Source organism: Heptranchias perlo, chromosome 25, assembly GCF_035084215.1.
Source record: "Heptranchias perlo isolate sHepPer1 chromosome 25, sHepPer1.hap1, whole genome shotgun sequence".
In the NCBI taxonomy this organism is placed as follows: domain Eukaryota; kingdom Metazoa; phylum Chordata; class Chondrichthyes; order Hexanchiformes; family Hexanchidae; genus Heptranchias; species Heptranchias perlo.
Window position 1 is genome coordinate 34210916 of NC_090349.1, and position 20113 is coordinate 34231028.

Consider the following 20113-nt stretch of genomic DNA (forward strand, 5'->3'; position numbering starts at 1 on the left):
CAGCATTTCTTTTGTGTTTTTCCAGTTAACTCCCTTTGTGTCAGGACACCGACTCTTTGCTGAGGTTCACAGGAACCATCAGCCCTCTGGTGTCTTGCCCTCATGGCCAGCCGAGCTCATCAGGCAACAATCAGCAGCACGAAATCTGGCTGCTTTTTCCTCTGTCTCATCCAGAGAGCTGAGACTAATTGCAGCCCCCATATTGACTCTCCAGCTGAGTGCTGCTAATTCAGCACAGACTAGAGATCAAACCTGGAATCTTGATATGTCTCAATACTACACCAGATAATGCCTTTTCGATAGTGTCCAAGCCAATATTTATCCCTCAACCAACCTCACTAAAACAGATCATCTGGTTATTATCACATTGCCATTGCTATTTGTGAAACCTCGCTGTGCACAAATTGGCTGCCATGTTTCCTACATTACAACAATGACTACATTTATTGTCTGTAAGGTGCTTTGGAACATCCTGAGGTTGTGAAAAGTGTGATTTAACTGTGAGTCTTTCTTTCTTTTTCTTTCTTTACTCACTAATAATACCATTTTAAATGTTTAAAGATGTAAATTTAACTCTTTTGATGCACTCTCTCAGAGCCACTTGCAATTTTTCTTCTCTACAATTGCCTCCCCTCCTGTTCCATGGGCAGTGGACACCCTCAGGTATCTCACCCAAGTGGCTATTCTTCATGTGTAAGTCTTGACCGTGATTGTCAGCAGGCTATTCCACTGCATCGCAGCCAAGCCCAATCACGTCCTCACCAAACACCCACATACATGCACTGCCAGAAGAGGCCACTGAATAGAATAGGGAGGAAGAATCCTCACCCATTTCTGCCTACCTAACCTATTGGTACTATGGCCAATTGCAGCATTCTGCCATGCCCTCCTTAGATCACCGAACTCAGCACAGATTGGGGTTCAAAGCTGGGTGCCTTCCTAGTTTGCATGACTCAGATGGTAACTTTATTTCATTAAAGAAACCAATTTTTATTTTTTAATACATCTTATTCATCTGAAGGTCAGGGAATAGTAAGGTGATTTCTCATTGCCACAGCGTGTTACCACTGAGCCAAGGTTTTTAGTTTAACTGTGTCTTTCTTTAAGACTCCTTCTTGTTTTTTAAGTTTTACTGATGTGTTCTTAGTGATAGTGCCAAATAATCCTTTGGCTGGAAGTCTCTCTCGTTGCTGCACTCATCGACTTATAGACCACACAGAGAGGCGATGTATCTTTTGGCGGGAGAAGGGGGATTACAGATAGGTGTTCAGGGTCACACAGAGCCGAACAATCTTCTTCTGCTCCACCTTACTTGTTGACTCCTGGATCTGACTACAGAACAGGTCTCCAATTTCAATCTCAGTCCCCGCCTCCTAACCTCGACCTCCCCCTCTCCCGTGGCGGAGAGACTGACGTGGCAACCAGCGTTTATAGAGGGGCAGAAAGCTGAGCTGACCAGTGGAGCTCAACTCCTGGGTGAGGCGGTGGTGACCCTCATCCTTGATCGGCATCAACATGCTGATCCTCGCGCTTCTAGGTCTATTTCAGGTGGTGTCTTGCTATAAAATCGACTTGGAGAAGCTGGAAGGACTGGCCCGAGGCAGAGTGGAGGTAAAGGAACTGCATCGATGGAGAGTAATGGAATGAGATAAACTGCAACCCAGAGGGACGGGAGGTCCACTCTCCGACATCTCTTTCCTGGCGGTTACTTTCTGTAATGGTTTCAAATTCGGGAGTCCCAATGTTTAAATGTTCCAATATTGTGATTATTTTTTTCTCCCTTTCCCAGACCTGCGGAGGGTGACAGTTGTCTGTCCTGACAGAGGTAAGGGAGTCTCCTTATGTTCTCCTTTTCCCCCTTTAGAGAAAAAAAAGGTCAGTGCTTTGTGATGTTTGTGAAATCGATCGGTGATATATACATGGAAGCCTGTCTTTCTTTCACGATGGTAGTTGAATGAATCCTTCAATGTATAAACTCCTCAGCAATGGGAAATGAGGGTGTGATGTTTCAGGATCTTTTGGCAACTTTTCTACGGAACGAATTTGGAAAAAGAGTTGCTTTAAAGCACAGTGAATTCATGCAAGTTTTTTTTTAAAGTCGGAGGCAATAAGATGTTGTTTCTTCATAGACTGTAAATAATAAGCAATGTGTTAACTTGTCTTGGTAATCGATTCAACAACTCGCATCCCGGGCTACACCTTCCTTTTTCTGTAAAACACAGAGGCATAGACAGGAAACCGTTTAAAACAAGATGCTGCATAAGAAGGCAGGTTTTTGAAATAGAAATCTGTGAGGCTCAGAAAAAGACTGTGGGTTGGATATAATGCAGGGGATGTTAGAAATTAGCTTGTTTTAAGTCAAACTAGATGACCCACTGATGTGGGAGAGCATAGCGTATTTGTTACCATTGTATTATACAGAGAAATTATATTGCTCATACTAAATGAATCTCATCATAACTTGTTCTATGTTCACTTGCTGGGAAATAAAGCAGCTAAATGATGTGTATCAAACCTTGCCTAACCTACTGTTTGCTGAGCTCACCTTCGAAGTGATTGAAGAAGTACACATGCTAAAGACACGAAAATGAGGTCCAGGTAACAAGGGGTTACTGTTGTTACACCCACGGGTTGATATTGTACAGGTAGAAATCGGGCAGTGTGAGTCAATTCCCACAAAAGTGAGGCATTTGTACCATTTATGGAAGCGACTGACGCCACTGAAATGGAGAAGGTATCTATGACAGATCCAAATTTGTAACGAGGCATGTCTATAGAAAAATCCAATCAAATAAAATTACAGATATGTGGGTTCAAGTGAATCATTAGCACATACAGTGCGGGTCTTGCCTCACTTGCAAAGTCTGTGCAATACCGGAGGGTTAGTCCGTGGGGCTCCATGCTATGCATTTACTATTTTATGCTCCAACACTTTTCATTTAACTTAAAGTTTTAAAATTACAAATAGGGGCTAGACACCTTCAGTCCTGTCCGATGAGCCTGACCTCGCTCTCTCTTGGAGAGAGGAGTATTCTCAATGGAAATAACCTCCTTTGAATGTGAGGTTCCCACTGAAACGGGATTCTGTATTGGAGGGTGGGCGACGACAAAAATTACTTTCAACTGTTGTAAAGCAAGAAAGTTAGAACATTTTAAAGTTTCCAGTTGCCTTATAAATTTACTTCCACCTGGTATCTGGTGCCCCTTTTAAATATGGCCATTCTCAGCGTTGAGTTTCTCAGGATGGAGTTGAAAAAAAATCAGGAAATCCAACATTGGCCTTCATCACAATATAAATAAAATTTCAATCCGCCAGTCCGTTTCTTTTTTGGCTGGGGCACTTCAGGCCACCATCACTTCTGCGGTAAAGTGTAATCGCTGTTCTTATGGGTGGGGATACAGCATTATGCGTCCCCGCCCCATTTGTGCTGCTTTGAAATCGGGAAGAGGAACACTGAAAAATCTAGTAAAATGACACTCTGCCACGACAAGAAGAGGGGGGAACAAATAAAACTGCTCAGACACAAACTCCCGCCCCTTTTTTTTGCAGCGACCAATAAAATACCTCGCACTTGTGACATCACAATGAGTGATGGAATTCCGAACGCTGCTGTCAGCCAATCAGGTGCCACGGCATTTACTGATTGGTTGAGCTGGAGATGTATCCATTAGTTCAGTGTTTCCTGTTTCTGGTTCAGAGAGAGATTCCTTTCCCAGAAAGGTTTTGGGAAGTACTGACTATTTTTTGGTTGATTTAAAAAAAAAATTCCAGCCTTGATGTGTGGACGTCGAGAGCAAAAGTTTCTGGCGTGGCTGTGAAGCCTTCCACAGTTGGTTAGCCAGCGGACACTCACTGTCCAGGCTCAAACATAAAGAATACCTTGGTAGAGGGGGTGATAGGGGGGGACTTTACATTAGGAAGATTTGTTACCATCTGAAAAGAAAGGGAGAAACAGAAGGGAAAATATTACTTTCTGGAAGAAATGACCTTGTAGAAAGCTGTTGTAAAATGATTTTTTGTTGTGTAAGATGATATTATCTTACCAGAAGCTAATGATTTTTATTTTACTTTGTTTCTCTGATTCACAGGTGAAGGCTTTTGTTCAGAAAGACCTGCCTCTTTAGTATCCTTTGAGAATTTGGGAGTGCTTGTGAGGTCCATAATAGAAAGGTTATATTGACTAGATCTGTGTTGTGGTTGTACTGGGTTCTAGGGAAAGAATGTTGGTCTTCAGCCCCCAAATGTCTCCCTCTGTCCATGTATTAAAGGGCTCACATTTATAATGCCAACCACCTGTTGTAATTCGCTGGGTCTGGTGAGTTCTGAGCTACACCAGTGTGAGGAGCAGGTTGCTCATCCTCTGGGAAGAGGATGGGCACTGGCTGTGGATTTAAGAGGAAGTTGCTCTTCAGTTGAGGGGGACTGTGGCAATTGTAGCAGCCTCAACACTGCCATAGCTGAGATCACCAACGCATTATGGACTAGAGATGCAGCCCAAGGCCTCGCGAGTCTGTAACACTCAGCCTATCAGGACCATCTGTTCCCTCTGGATAACTATCTTTGACTATTTGGGCAGAATCACAAGACAATGATGATAGGGAGCAAAAAACTCCCCCCCCCCCCCCCCCCCCCCCCCCATCAGGGAGAAGGGGGGTGGGAAGGGGGGGTGAAATCAAGTGGAGGGGTGGAGTTTGGCCACAAATCCATGTGTGTATCCACTGCACATCCCCAACTGCAGTACCTGTGTCTGTGACCCTTTTTAGTTCAAACTTTCCTGACCTGCTGCTAAAGTCACAACCTGGTGTTGAAGTACATTCCAGGAGCAAGTCCCGAGCTCATCCTCATGAACTTAAATTTTGAAGAACTGGATGTAAGATTTTCTTATATTTTACATTGTTGTGATTTTCTTTCTGTGGACCTATAGATAAGAGACATTAGCATCAAATACACTCAGGACAGGTACAGCACATTAGATGCAAGGTAAAGCTCCCTCTACTTTGCCCAACAAGATGCCACAGCCCCCAACCACAGAAAAGGACCCCCTCAATTTTCTATCCTGTGGTGTCTCTGAGCAAATTTGCTGATTTACAACTAAATTATGATCAGGCCTGGGCCCTTCCTGGTCCACGTAGCTCAGTGACTCCCTGGATAAAATTGCTGGGTGAAACAGCTAATCCACTGGGGGAGTCTAACTCGTGAAGTTTGAGCAGAAACATCAGTTGCTGAAGGAATGGTAGGAAGAAGGATTGTGACCAAGATTTTTGGTGAGGAGGGAGAGGGAGAGGGAAAACTGCCATTCAGAGTTAAAGAGCTTTCCCATGGTGAGGAGAAGAAAAAAATAATACAGTAGCCGGAGGCAGGTGTTGAATGAAGATCAGTCCAGAACACAAGGGGAGGATCTCCCTGCCAGCAGTACCCACAGGTCTGATTGATATTTCTTGACCAGCTGCTAAATTCACAACCTGGTATTGAATTACTTCCCGGGAGTGGATCCTGAGCTCATCCTCATGAACTACGCTTACCAGGAACTGGATGTAAGACATCAATTTTTTTTATAATTCCATTTCATAGTATCATAGTAGGTGCAGCACAGGAGGAGACCATTTGGCCCATCGTGCCCATGCCAGCCCTTTGAAAGAGCTATCCAATTAGTCCCATTCCCCAGCTCTTTCCCCATAGCCCTATAATTTTTTTCCCTTCAAGTATTTATCCAATTCCCTTTTGAAAGTTACTATTGAATCTACTTCCACCGCCCTTTCAGGCAGGGAATTCCACATCATTACAATTCGCTGCATAAAAAAATGTTTCCTCATGTCGCCTCTGGTTCTTTTACCAATCACCTTAAATCTGTGTCCTCTGGTTACTGACCCTTCTGCCACTGGAAACAGTTTCTCCTTATTTACTCTATCAAAACCATTCATGATTTTGAATACCTCTATCAAATCTCCCCTTAACCTTCTCTGTTCTAAGAACAACCCCAGCTTCTCCAATCGCTCCACATAACTGAAGTCCCTCATCCCTGGTACAATTCTAATAAATCTCTTCTGTACCCTCTCTAAGGCCTTGATATCCTTCCTAATGTGTGGTACCCAGAATTGAACACAATACTCCAGCTGAGGCCTAACCAGTGTTATATAAAGGTTTAGCATAACTTCTTTGCTTTTGTACTCTGTGCCTCTATTAATAAAGCCCAGGATCCCATATGCTTTTTTAACAGCCTTTTCAACTTGTCCTGCCACTTTCAAAGATTTGTGCACATATACCCCAGGTCTCTCTGTTCCTGCACCCCCTTTAAAATTGTACCATTTAGTTTATATTGCCTCTCCTCATTCTTCCTACCAAAATCATTCTTCTCTGCGTTAAATTTTATCTGCCATTTGTCTGCGCATTTCACTAGTTAGTCTATGTCTTCCTGAATCTCTTACTATCCTCCACATTATTTACTACATTTCCGACTTTTGTGTCATCTGCAAGCTTTGAAATTATACCCTCTATACCCAAGTCCATGTCATTAATATATATTAAAAAGAGCAGTGCTCCTAATACTGACCCTTGGGGAACATCGCTGTATACTTCCCTCCAGTCGGAAAAACAACCGTTCACCACTACTTTCTGCTTTCTGTCCCTCAGCCAATTTTGTATCCACGCTGCCACTGTTCCTTTAATCCCATGAGCTTTAATTTTGCTAACAAGTCTGTTGTGTGGTACTTTATCAAATACCTTTTGAAAGTCCATATACACATCAACCGTACTATCCTCATCAACCCTCTCCGTTACTTCATCAAAAAAAGTCAAGATAGTTTTATGCTCATTTAAGTGAGTGACACGGTGGGGAATAAAATATATTTCTACTTTTGCAATCCAGTGCCAGCATCATGCATACCCAGGTGGTACAACACTGGTTAAATACAAAGTAAAGCCCCTTCTTCTCTCTTCCATCAGTGTGCCTTAAACCGCACCTCATTAGAAGGGCCTCTATTGCACCTATGTAGCATTTTACCATTTCCCACATCAACCATTCTGTGTCTTCTCTGAGTGAGATTAGCAATTTAGTGTAAGTTTGGGGCAGTTTTGTGCTGTGGGCCCATGCTCACTTGGAACTGTATGGAGACTCCCCAAACTCATTTCACATAGGATTCTTAGAGCCAACAGATGAGAGGCTATCGTCCTCTGGATTAAACCCAGATCCCGAAGGTGAAAGGGCATGGTCTCTGCCTCTGCACCACCCCATAACTACTTAGAAAAACATTTTCTAATTTTATTTTATCTTTATATTTTTTTCCATAATGAAATTCCCCTCAATCCTCCTCTGATGGAGGTGCAGGATGGCGGGAGCTGCTGGCACCATCAGTTTCCTGATCAGCCAGCATCTGAGCCTGAATCCTGTGTCAGTCTTATGGCATTGTATGTGGAATTTGTTCATGCAGCATGCTGTCCATGGACCAGAGCCATCTGATCAGACTCACTAAGGTTGTCTGTCTCCAGGGCATATTGAGCCCACCACATATAACGGTTTGGAAATTCCGATCTCCTGCAGTAACTCCAGGTGTTTATGCTGTTTCTCTGGGGTTTCCTCCAGTCTCCGGCCAAAGTTATGGCAGTAGATCGCGAGAACCCATGTGGAATTTCAGGGCCAGTGCGTTTTTTATTATTGTTAAATTCAGAAATGCCAGCACCCTCCTCTGGATTGTGTGTTACCCAGTGGCATTTTTTGTCCATGTTAGATCCATTTCTTTTACATATGAACATACGTACAAACTAAGAGCAGGAGTAAGCCATTCAGCCCCTCGAGCCTGCTCTGCCATTTGAAAAGATCATGGCTGATCTGATTGTGACCTCAACCCTACTTTCCCGTCTGCCTACTCCTGACTCTCTTGTTAATCAGGAATCTATCTAACTCAGCCTTAAAAATATTCAATGACCCTGCTTCCATCGCTCTCTGGGGAAGGGAGTTCCACAGACTCACGACCCTCTGAGAGAGAAAATTTCTCCTCATCTCCGTCGTAAATGGGAGACCCCTTATTTTTAAACTGTAGCCCCTAGTTCTAGTCTCTCCCACAAGGGGAAACATCCTCTCAGCATCTATCCCTTCTAGTCCCCTCAGGATCTTATATGTTTCAATAAAATCACCTCTCATTCTTCTAAACTCCAGTGTATACAGGCCCAACTTGGCCAACCATTCCTCATAAGATAACCCCCTCATCCCAGGAATCAGTCGAGTGAACCTTCTCTGAACGCCTCCAATGCAATTATGACCTTTCTTAAATAATGAGACCAAAACTGCACTCAGTATTCCAGATGTGGTCTCACCAATGCCGTGTACAACTGTAGCAAAACATCTCTGCTTTTATATTCCATTCCCCTTGTAATAAATGACAATTTCCATTTGCCTTCCTAATCACTTGTTGTACCTGATACTAACTTTTTGTGATTCATGTACTAGGACACCCAGATCGCTCTGTACCTCAGAGTTCTGCAATCTCTCTCCATTTAAATAATATACTGCTTTTCTATTCCTCCTGCCAAAGTGGACAAGTTCACATTTTCCCACATTATACTCCATCTGCCAAATTTTTGCCCACTCGTTTAACCTATCTAGATCCTATTTAAATGTTTTTCTCAGGATGTGACAAAGCTGCATATATTGCTCATCCCTAGTTGCCCTGAGAAGTTGGAGGTGGGCCTTCTCCTTGAACCACTGCAGTTCTTCTGTTCATGTGCTCCCCCAACTCCACCGCTGTGTTAAGTAGCAAATTCCAGGATTTTGACCCAGCGACATTGAAGGAACAGCGATTATATGTTCATCAGGATGTTGTGTGAGTTGGAGGGGATGGTGCTCTCATCATCCTGCTGTTGTTGGTGGTAGAGGTTACATGGGTGGGAGGTGTGGTTGAAGCAAGCTTGGTGAGTTGCTGCAGTGCATCATTTAGATTGTACATAACGCCGCCACAGTGCACCAGTGGTAGATATTGAGTCCAGTGGGCACCATTCAAGTAAACTTCTCTGTCTAGGACGGTGTTGAGCTTCTTGAGTTTTGTTGCAGCTGTGCCTATCCAGATGAATGGTGAGTATTCCAATCCTGAATAGAGATTTATAGATGGAGGAGAGGCTTTGAGGGGTCAGAAAGTGAGCCACTTCTCACAGAGTACCAAGCCTCTGCACTGCTCTTGTAGCTGTGATGTTGATACGGCTGGTCCAGGTAGGCTCCTGGTCAGATGTGACCCCATGATGTTGATGGTGGGGGACTTGACAATGGTGGTGTTGTTGAGGATCGGGGGAGGTGTTTGGGCCCGTTCCTGTTGAATATGGTCATTGTCTGCACTCATGTGGTACGTATATTAGCAACTTGGCAACCCAAGCCTGGATGTTATCTATATGTCAGCTGGTGTGGGCTGCTTTACTATTGAAACATTAAAATCACCAACACACAGCCCCACTCTTTTTTAATGACCTGTGAAGGAGGCCAGGTCATTGATAAAACTGCTGAAGACGGCTGGGTCCAGGAAGTTGCCCTGAAGAACTCTGGCAGTGTCCTGAGGCTACAATGATTGGCCTCCAAGAACCATGTCCTGTGTGTCAGGTATGACTTAGACCACTGGTGGGCTTTCCCATGAGCTCCATTGAATCCATTTTTGCTAGGACTCCTTGGTGTCATACAGAGTCAAACGTTGCCTTGATACTTATTTAAAATGTTTAGACTCAAGAAGTCTTTTGCTTTCCCCATGTTGCTCCCATCCTGAAGATACTGAATCGATCTGGGGTATGGAGCTAGAACAATGGTTGCTTTCTGGTGTAAACCCAAGTGTCCATTGTTGATATGTGAGCCTTTCATTGGGTTTTGGAAGGCTATTGATTATGCGGACATCACATCCAAATGTCTTGCTCACTCACTCACTCACACACACACACACACACACACAGTGGTCACTGGATAGCAAACAGCTGTGGTATCCCGGGCTGACTGTCTTCTCTGCTCTGCCCCACCCCCAAAACCTCAGGAGTGCTGAGGCTAATTGCAGTGCCTCTACATCTGCTGTAGCAGAGATCAGCTAGCTCAGCAAAGACCCATGATTGTATCTGGGACCACCTTGGTTTGTATGGCTCATTCTACACATCAGCAGTACATTTACCCCATTGTGTTTGATTTGTTTCCTTTATATTATGACTCTGTCAATCCCCAATTTCACTTGTAACTCTAATCTTTAACTTCTTGTCTCCAAAGCGAGTTAACCTTATGCCAATAACAAGGAAAGATATCAATGAATTACTGCAGAAACTGGGATTTTACAAGAAGGAGACCCTGAACGCCGAAGTGCCAATGAAATTCTACTTTGCGCCAATGGTAGGCAGACCCATCAGGCAGTTTGACTCCCTTGTGGGAGAAACCCTTCAAGAGGATGAGAGTGAGGAGTCGGAAGAGTCAGATGAGTTGAATGAAGATCTATAGACAAATGGTTGAAATGTTACCTCTGTGGCCCCTAATTGACGGGTCTTGACTTGGTTTTAGGCCTTGCCTTTCCTGTGATCACATTGCTGCTCATCAGCCATGCATCTGTTTATTATCAACACCATCGTTTTTTGGGTTTTGTTTAACTCCCTGCTAACTGTGGGGACAAAACCTGATTGGCCCACTAGTGAGCAAATAGACGGGGAATGTGGGCAGGCGAGTTTGGGGAGAAATTCAAATAACATCATCCCGACTCACAGGTCTGTTGCATGTTTTACATCTGAGGCTCACTGGGTCTGTTGTAGCCTGAATCCCGCAGATGGCCCCCTACAGCCTATCTGATGAGGTATGTTAGAAAATGAACGGAGTGTTGATGGTAAAGAGAACTGGTGTACCTAGAGCAGGCCAGACTAAGGAACTGAGGTCAGCCGACATCACCAGAGGACAAGCTGATTGGACCCAAAGAGTCTTCCTCACACGAATAATGAAGGATACCGTGCACCATGTGACTGGGTCTCAGGCCTTGCTATTGACACTCAAAAAACCCCACGTTGGTTCACTGTGTGGCTCGGTTGGTAAATGTGCTGCTCGGTGCGATACTGACCAGGAAGGTACCAGGTACCATCCCTGGTCTGTGCTGAGTTAGCTGATCGCAGCCAGGGTGGCGGTGGGGGGGTTCAATGGCTCTGGTTTAGGGAAGGGAAAATCAAACTGACTTCCTGCTCCTGACCACTATCCTGGAAAATGTACAAGTCTGTACATTGGGTGAGGACAGGAGTGGGCTGGACAGTGATGCCCCACATGGTTGCATAGACACCTGACACTGTCTAAGCTCACACATGAAGAATGGCCACTTTGGGGAGGTCTGGGAAGGTATCCATGAAACTGTACCACAGCAGGAGGGAGTGCCTCTATAAGAGGAAGGGAGAAAACTTGGCTGGAAAATTAAAGCTGTGATTATCCTAATAAGGGTTTGTCTGTTAGACCCACACAGTAATGTGAATGGTTGGGTTTACTTTCTTTTTATGAGAGTGTTTGATCATATTTGAGCCCCATTGCCTCATTTACCTGGCCCAATGCCAGCAGCTATTGGTTCTATATCCAGTCAGCAGGGAGCACTGGAAACTGATTTTTTATGTATCAGTTTCCAGTATATATATATATATATATTTGTTTCTCATGCCCCCATTCCCAGCCTTTCTTCATGTGTGAATGTAGAAGAGGCAGTAAAGAATCACGGCTGCCAGCAGGCTGAGTGACTGACTGACTCCTCCGTACAGGGAGTGAAGTGTGTTTAATACTAGAGCAGCTCCAGTTATTGGCAAAGGTGTCTTGTATTGTAGACGAGTCTATTGTGCATCACTTTGTTCCCGATGGCTGTGGGAGGTGGGCGATACTGGACAGAGGAGTGTGGCATTGCTTCAACTACTCACCAGGCCAGCAGCCATGTTTCATTTTTTGCCTCCACTGTCGGCACGCTTGCTTTTTTTATACCAGAGGCGGTGACGGGAAAGCATCAGCTGTGGTCGTGCTGACTCTGACTCTGGGTTTTAAACTTCAGTGCTGCCTTGGGTGTTCCTTTAAGGGGAGGGAAAAAGTAAAATTTAAAAATAAAAATCGGTAACTTTGTGTTATCAAATTTAGCTCATTGGCTGCAGCGGAAACACTAACATGAGGTGATGTACCCACCAAACTGAATGTCACTGTCAGCTGACCTCTCTATTGCTGCAGAGGGCAATTCATACAGTCCGGCTGCACATATCCATCATTCTGTATTTTGGGAGTAAGGGGAACAAATAATTTTTAACATTGTACCTTACAAATGAAAGCACGTTGGATTAAAATGCAATGTTTTCAGACCTGCACAGTTCAGCCTAAAGATGCCCAGATCAACAAACGTGAGGCAGAGAGACGCTGGACAGGTGTTCTTTGCGCACGAGCGCCTCGAGTCTCGGAGGGAATTAAATGAAGCGCTCAGCTGAAAGGCAACCAGGCTGAGAGCGGAGGTGAAACATTCCTGGGGGCAGAGGATGCCGTGTGCTGGGGGCATCACCAGTCCCATCATTGTTTGATGTCATTTTCTTCTCCTGGTTTGTAATAAAATTCAACAGTTAATACACAAAACAGTCTGTGTGGGTTCATCTCTTGTGGACGTGGGGCCTGGGTCAGTGACTGGAATGTGAATTTTGGGTAGGTGAGTGAGGGCGAATAGGGAGACACAGCTGAAACACTAAGTTTCCCACGGGAGGCTATTTGACTGTAGGGGCATCACAGCTAAGCCAGATTCTGTACTCACATCCTTAAATGCACACTTTCCAGCAGAACTTACTGGATAGCGATCAGCAGCAGAAACCCAGGGATGCCAAAGCCAATTGTAGTTCCCCAACTCACCCAGCATAGTCCAGGGATTGAACCTGGTGCCTTCCTAGCCTGTACTGCTCTGCACCACACTGGCTGCTGCATGTACCCACTGAGGTCCTGCGAAGGGTATAGTTGATGAAATTGTCCATCGTTGGTTTTGCACTGCATACGATGTTGGTCATTTACTTCGGTGGATATTATAATGCAGGGTCCAGTCCGCAACTGAGTGATGCATTTTTAAGGGGTGCCTGTGGGTGACGCCCTCCATTCCTCATGTGAGGAGTTTTCAGTTTTATTCTGTGTTTCTGGGGTGAGAAGAAGGGCAATGCCAGGTGGGCCAGTGACCTTATGCTGTTCCAGTGCACCACCTAGTGGCTGGTCATAGAACAGTGCTGGCAGAGGTCTGGGACCAGAGGCTCAGCTGTGAAAAACATGGGGTAAAACCAAATACATTGCTTTAAAGATCCAACCTGGCACACGCCAGGCACCAGCAGAAGACTCGCTTGTGTCTAGTGCTGCACAACTGAAAACATAAACATGGTTTAGGATCAGAAAAGGCTCAAGAAGCCTGGACATTTTTAGTAAATCAACTGCAAATATGCACCTTCTCACCATGTCTCAATTCCTTCTCGCCAGATAACTGATAGTCTTATAAAGCAATTTATACTGTCTGCTTCCGGGGCCTTCTCTGGTAATTTATTGCACAGGACTATCGCCCTTTGAATGAAAGTCATGCCTGTCATCTTACTAACTTCAGCCCCTAATTTGCCTGTATTACGATCCCAGTGGTTTCGCCGGGACCGCGCTGACTGTGCCCTCCAGCACTGACCCTGCTGGGGTTTGTGGGGTCAGTGGGAGGTCACTTCATTAGCATGGAATAGACGGCCACAAGCTCGTCTCTGGCACTTGCCTTCCCTATGCCAATGGAAAATTCAGTTTCTACCCACCATCGGGGGGGTGGTTTGTCCAAGCCCCCCCCAACCCTGGCACTGATCTGATCAGCCCCCTGGGCAAGGAGGCCAATGTGGCTGCATTTAAAAAAAAAACATTCTTTGGAGGTCCTAGCTGCTTATTCCCCTGCCCTGAAAACACAAAGACCCTGTGCATTAACAATCCTTGATTCACCCTTCACCACTTCCTTAATCCTGCATTAAAGAACATTGAAACCATTCAGCCAACTTCTATATCAATGACATACTGACAATGCAGCTTCAGAAGCTGCTATAAAAGCACATCGCAGACCAAAGTGACAAAGGTGACCTCAGCAGACTGGTGGAAGGCTGCTGTTGGGAACTTTGCGATGCTCGTGGTTGGTGATTCCTGGGGGCTCGAGCCTGTGAGAGCCCGGCTGCAGACTGCTGCACCACGGCTGCTGACCTGCTGGCACCATAATTGAGAGGGTGGTGACGGAGTTGACATCCTGAGAGAGGGCAACATGTACTGCTCCCATTCCTGTGGGGCCGAGGCTCCATCACTTTTGCTGATCTGCGACAGAACAGATTGCAGAAGCTGGGTGAATCCTTGAAAGCCCATATCTGTCCAGGTGGGCACCTGTCTCTCCAAAGTGGGGTCTAGAGACTGCATGGCAGCTACTTGAGCTTCCACCAAAGCTGCAAAGGCTGGTAACATTGACTCCTTTTGTGAGGGCCCAGCTGCAACGTCCCTGGAGATGGCCACACGCACCAAGACAGAGTGGGTCCCAGACCTCTGCCAGCGCTGTTCTACAACCAGCCACTAGGTGGTGTATGGGTGCAGTTTCGTGGATAGACTGGAGAAGCTGGGATTGTTCTCCTTCGAGCAGAGAAGGTTGAGAGGAGATTTGATAGCGGTGTTCAAAACCATGAAGGGTCTAGACAAAGTAAATAAAGAAAAACTGTTCCCGTTCACGAACCAGAGGACACAGGTTTAAGGTGATTGGCAAAAGAACCAAAGGCGACATGAGGAAAAACTTTTTTACACATCAAGTGGTTAGGATCTGGAATTCACTGCCTGAAAGGATGGTGGAAGCAGAGGCAATTGTGGCTTTCAAAAAGGAATTAGATAGGTACCTTTTTTTTATTTGTTCATGGGATGTGGGCGTTGCTGGCAATACCAGCATTTATTGCCCATCCCTAATTGCCCTTGAGAAGGTGGTGATGAGCCACCTTCTTGAACTGCTGCAGTCCGTGTGGTGAAGGTTTTCCCACAGTGCTGTTAAGGAGTTCCAGGATTTTGACCCAGCGACGATGAAGAAAAGGTGATATATTTCCAAGTCAGGATGGTGTGCGACTTGGAGGGGAACGTGCAGGTGGTGTTGTTCCCATGTGCCTGCTGCCCTTGTCCTTCTAGGTGGTAGAGGTCGAGGGTTTGGGAGGTGCTGTTGAAGGAGAAAAATTTGCAGGGATACGGGGAAAGAGCCGGGGAGAGGGACTAGCCAGATTGCTCTTGCAGAGAGCCGGTGTAGGCTCAGTGGGCCGAATGGCCTCCTTCTGTGCCGTAACCAGTCTATGATTCTATAGGCTTGTCAGCAAAATTGAAGCCCATGGAATAAAAGGGGCAGTGGCAGCATGGATACGAAATTGGCTAAATGACAGGAAACAGAGATTGGTGGTGAACAGATGTTAATCAGTCTGGAGGAAGGTATACAGTGGTGTTCCCCAGGAGTCGGTACTAGGACCACTGCTTTTTTTGATATATATTAATGACTTGGACATCAGTGTACAGGGCACAATTTCAAAATTTGCAGATGACACAAAACTTGGAAGTGTTGTAAACAGTGAGAAGGATAGTAATAGACTTTAAGAGGACATAGACAGGTTGGTGGAATGGGCAGACACGTGGCAAATGAAATTTAAAGCAGAGAAGTGCAAAGTGATACATTTTGGCAGGAAGAACAAGGAGAGGCAATATAAATTAAATGGCACAATTCTAAAGTGGGTTCAGGAACAGAGAGATCTGGGGGTCTTTGCACACAAATCTTTGAAGGTGGCAGAACAGGTTGAGAAAGTGGTTAAAAAAGGATACGGGATGGTGGGCTTTATAAATAGAGGCATAGAGTACAAAAGCAAGGAAGTTATGTTGAACCTTTATGAAACACTGGTTCGGCCACAACTGGAGTATTGTGTCCAATTCTGGGCACTGCACTTTAGGAAGGATATGAAGGACTGGGGGGGGGGGGGGGAGTGGGGGTGCAGAAAAGATTTACTAGAATGATTCCAGGATGAGGGACTTCAGTTACAAGGATAGACTGGAGAATTTGGGGTTGTTCTCCTTGGAGCAGAGAAGGTTGAGAGGAGATTTGATAGAGGTGTTCAAGATCATAAAGGGTTTAGATAAAGTAAATAAAGAAAAACTGTTCCAATTGGCGGAAGGGTCGAGAATCAGAGGACACAGATTTAAGGTGATTGGCAAAAGAACCAAAGGCAACATGAGGAAAAACTTTTTTACGCAGCAAGTACTTATGATTTGGAATGCACTGCCTGAAAGGGTGGTGGAGGCAGATTGTATCATGGCTTTCAAAAAGGAATTGGATAAATACTTGAAGGGAAAAAATTTGCAGGGCTACAGGGAAAGAGCGGGGGAATGGGACTAACTGGATTGCTCTTACAAAGAGATGGCATGGGCTCGATGGGTCGAATGGCCTCCTTCTGTGCTGTGACCATTCTATGATTCTACGTGGGGTGCTAATGTCTATGCTGGTGCTTGGGAGGGATGGAGCAAATGGTGGTGCATCCTCAGGAGGATTGTCCTCCACAGAGGTATCTTCTGCAGGAGGTTCTTGCTGCTGGGAATAACCTAGAGAAAAAAGAAAAGGGGCAAGAGTTAGGATCGCACTGAGAGCCTGGGCGTTAGCAGGTGACAGCCTTCACAATGCAGCTTGAAGTTGTGAAGCTTGCTGAATCTCTGCTGAGGTAAATGAAGGGTTACAAGTAATAGGCAGACACCCTGCTCAGACACCAGCCTCACCTTTCCTGATGCTCATGGCTTTGTCTGCACCACTAATCTCCAGGGCTCCCTGCTCTGATTGGGTGAGTGCTATAATGTTAGGTCCAGACCCCTGTCCGTCCGATTTCCGCCCTGAGGTAAAAATGGGATTTAAATTGTTACTGAGTATTTTATTGGATTGTGGCAGTGCTTTGCAAACAATCACCACTGTAGGGCGCTCGGTGACTGCAGTAATATTTTACTTTTTAGTTCATTGCTGCCACCCAGTGATAAAGAGGAGTCAGTGCTTCATTCTCCTAAACTAAAGAGTTTTAAATGTGTATGGGCACTGATAGTGTTTACCATGAACAGTTCAAATATTTATGCTGTAACACCACGGAATCCCAGAAAAAGCAGATCAGCCCACAACATTGTTTCAAGTCAGGAATGAAAAGTGAACTAAGTGAACTAACTTTGAAGTTTAAAGTTTATATAAAATACATCTGCAGTTGTTTATATTTATATATGAGTATTTTCTGCTAAATTGACTTGTAATATAATTTATTAAGTTAGCATATGGAGAGCATGATAATACAATTTATGCCATCAATTGGAATAACATGTAGCACGGAGTAGGTTACATGCTGTAACACATCCAGGGGTCGAGATGATATTTTTAAAAAACTGTAAATGTTGAAAATCTAAAATAAAAATAGAAAATCCTGGAAATATGCAGCAGGTTCGCCTGGAACTGAAAAGAGAAAAGACAGTTAAATGTTTTGGGTAGTTATCCTTTGTCAGAATTCATTATTTCAGTTTATCAAGGAGATCCGTTACTATCACAGGGTGGGGTTAACGTTCTTAATAAGATCTGGGAGTATAACAACTTGTGGCTTGGTAACACACCGGGTGCTGCATTTACCCACTAAACTTTTTCAGGTTCATTTTACTGTTTTCAATTCTTTGACAGCAAGGTTCCCATGATGGAAGGTTTACAGCCTTATATTGTACTGGCTGGGACAGCAGAGCATTTATATATGTAAAAAATTATAGAATCATAGAAAGGTTACAGCATGGAAGGAGGCCATTCCAGCCTATCAAGTCCGTGCCAGCTCTGTGCAAGAACAATTCAGCTAGTCCCACTCCCCCGCTCTATCTCCGTAGCCCTGCAATTTTTTTCCTTTAAAGTACTTATCCAATTCCCTTTTGAAAGCCATGATTGAATCTGCCTCCACCACCTGCCCTGGCAGTGCATTCCAGATCCTCACCACTTGCTCTGTGAAAAAGTTTTTCCTCATGTCATCTTTGGTTCTTTTGCCAATCACCTTAAATCTATGTCCTCTGGTTCTTGACCCTTCCGCCAATGGGAACAGTTTCTCTCTATCTACTCTGTCTAGACCCTTCATGATTTTGAATACCTCTATCAAATCTCCTCTCAACTTTCTCTGTTCCAAGAAGAACAACCCCAGCTTCTCCAGTCTATCTATATAACTAAAGTCCCTCATCCCTGGAATCATTCTCAAAAATCTCTTCTGCACCCTCTCTAAGGCCATCACATCTTTTCTAAAGTGCCCAGAACTGGACACAATACTCCAGTTATGGCCGAACCAGTGTTTTATAAAGGTTCATCATGACTTCCTTACTTTTGTACTCTTTGCCTCTATTTATAAAGCCCAGGATCCCGCATGCTTTTATAAAACGCTTTCTCAACCTGCCCCACCACCTTCAACAATGTGTATACATATACACCCAGATCTCTCTGTTCCTGTACCCCTTTTAGAATTGTGTCCACACCCCCATATCTAAGAATGTTTGGAAGATTATGGCCAGTACCGCAGCAATTTCCACCCTTACTTCCCTCGGCAACCTAGGATGCATTCCATCCGGACCGGGTGATTTATCTACTTTAAGTACAGCCATCCTTTCTAGTACCTCCTTTTTATCAATTTTTAGACCATCCAGTATCTCAACTACATCTTCCTTTACTGAGACTCTGGTAGCAGCTTCTTCCTTGGTAAAGACAGATGCAAAGTACTCATTTAGTACCTCGGCCATGCCCTCTGCTTCCAAGAGCTTTGGTAACCCGCGCCAGTTTGACGGTCTGTGTCCGCAGACCCTCCATGATGGCGGCTGCTGTGAAAAAACAGCATTTCTTGGAAGGACAGGCTCCCAGGGACAGTATCCTCAGGTCCGTGTGGAATTTATGGATGACAGCAACCGATCCATCATTCGAAATGTGAAAGGACCAGTCCGTGAGGGACACGTGCTCACACTTTTGGAGTCTGGGCGTGAAGCAAGACGATTACGATAACAGGTCATTTTAATTAAGATCTACATAACCGATGCTAACTGAAGACACCCCACTAAATCCATGAGTAGATCTCCTTTTTGGTCCCTAATTAGCCCCACCCATCCACTTACTACCCGTTTACTGTTTACATGCCTATAGAAGACTTTTGGATTCCCTTTTATGTTGGCCGCTAGTCTATTCTCATACTCTCTCATTGCCCCTCTTATTTCCTTTTTCACTTCCCCTCTGAAGTTTCTATATTCAGCCTGGTTCTCACTTGTGTTATCAACCTGATAACTGTCATAAGCTCCTTTTTTTCTACTTTATCTCACTTTCTATCTCTTTTGTCATCCAGGGAGCTCTGGCTTTAGTTGCCTGATCTTTCTCCCTCGTGGGAATGTACCTAGACTGTGCCCGAACCATCTCCTCCTTAAAGGCCACCCATTGTTCAATTGCAGTTTTGTCTGCCAATCTTTGATTCCAGTTTACCTGGGCCAGACCTGTTCTCATCCTACTGAAATTGGCCCTCCTCCAATTGAGTATTTTTACTTTAGAGTGGTCCATGTCCTTTTCCATAGCTATTCTAAAGCTTACGATACTAAGATCGCTGTTCCCTAAATGTTCCCCCATTAACACTTGCTCTACTTGGCCCGCCTCATTCCCTAGAACCAAATCCAGCAATGCCTCCTTCTTCGTTGGGCTGGAAACATACTGGTCAAGAAAGTTCTCCTGAACACACATCAAAAATTCCTCTGCCTCTTTGCCCCTTATATTATTACTTTCCTAGTCTATATTAGGATAGTTGAAGTCCCCCGTTATCACTACTCTATGGCTTTTGCCCACTCTGTAATTTCCCTGCAAATTTGTTCCTCTATATCCTTCCCACAAGTTGGTGGTCTATAGAATACACCCAGTAGTGTAATGGCACCTCTATGTTTCTTAACTCTAACCAAATAGATTCTGTCCTTGACCTCTGCAGGACATCCTTTCTCTCCAGCACTGCAATATTCTCCTTAATCAATACTGCCACCCCCTCTCCTTTCTTTCCTTCCCTATCTTTCCTGAACACCTTGTACCCAGGAATATTTAGTACCCAACCCTTGCCCTTTTT

The 20113-nt window shown here is 44.7% G+C and overlaps 1 protein-coding gene and 1 pseudogene across 4 annotated transcripts; both read left to right on the forward strand.

Moving 5' to 3' along the window:
* Positions 1-1323: 1323 nt before the first annotated feature.
* Positions 1324-12572, forward strand: selenom (selenoprotein M). Of its 4 annotated transcripts, none has more exons than XM_068005952.1 (6): positions 1412-1611; positions 1790-1825; positions 4090-4124; positions 5457-5535; positions 10224-10343; positions 12307-12572. In XM_068005952.1, the coding sequence occupies exons 1-6, from the start codon at positions 1516-1518 to the stop codon at positions 12415-12417; spliced, it is 477 nt and encodes a 158-aa protein (XP_067862053.1). In that variant the 5' UTR covers positions 1412-1515; the 3' UTR covers positions 12418-12572. The 4 variants fall into 4 exon arrangements, with proteins under 4 accessions (XP_067862054.1, XP_067862053.1, XP_067862052.1 ...); XM_068005951.1 differs by lacking the exon at positions 5457-5535 and adding an exon at positions 4793-4871 and having other exon boundaries at positions 1415-1611; XM_068005953.1 differs by having other exon boundaries at positions 1324-1611; positions 10224-12396.
* A 6193-nt stretch (positions 12573-18765) lies between these two features.
* LOC137342317 (small ribosomal subunit protein eS28 pseudogene) lies at positions 18766-19081 on the forward strand (annotated as a pseudogene).
* The last annotated feature ends 1032 nt before the right edge of the window (positions 19082-20113 follow it).

What these genes read in the sequence shown, in the direction of transcription:
- selenom (XM_068005954.1), top strand. Translation starts at nt 3,660, where the DNA reads ATGTATCCATTAGTTCAGTGTTTCCTGTTTCTGGTTCAGAGAGAGATT. An exon ending in TCCCAGAAAGGTTTTGGGAA is followed by an intron (nt 3,732 to 4,089) that starts GTACTGACTATT and finishes TCTGATTCACAG; the next exon opens with GTGAAGGCTTTTGTTCAGAA. An exon ending in AATTCTACTTTGCGCCAATG is followed by an intron (nt 10,344 to 12,306) that starts GTAGGCAGACCC and finishes CAATGTTTTCAG; the next exon opens with ACCTGCACAGTTCAGCCTAA.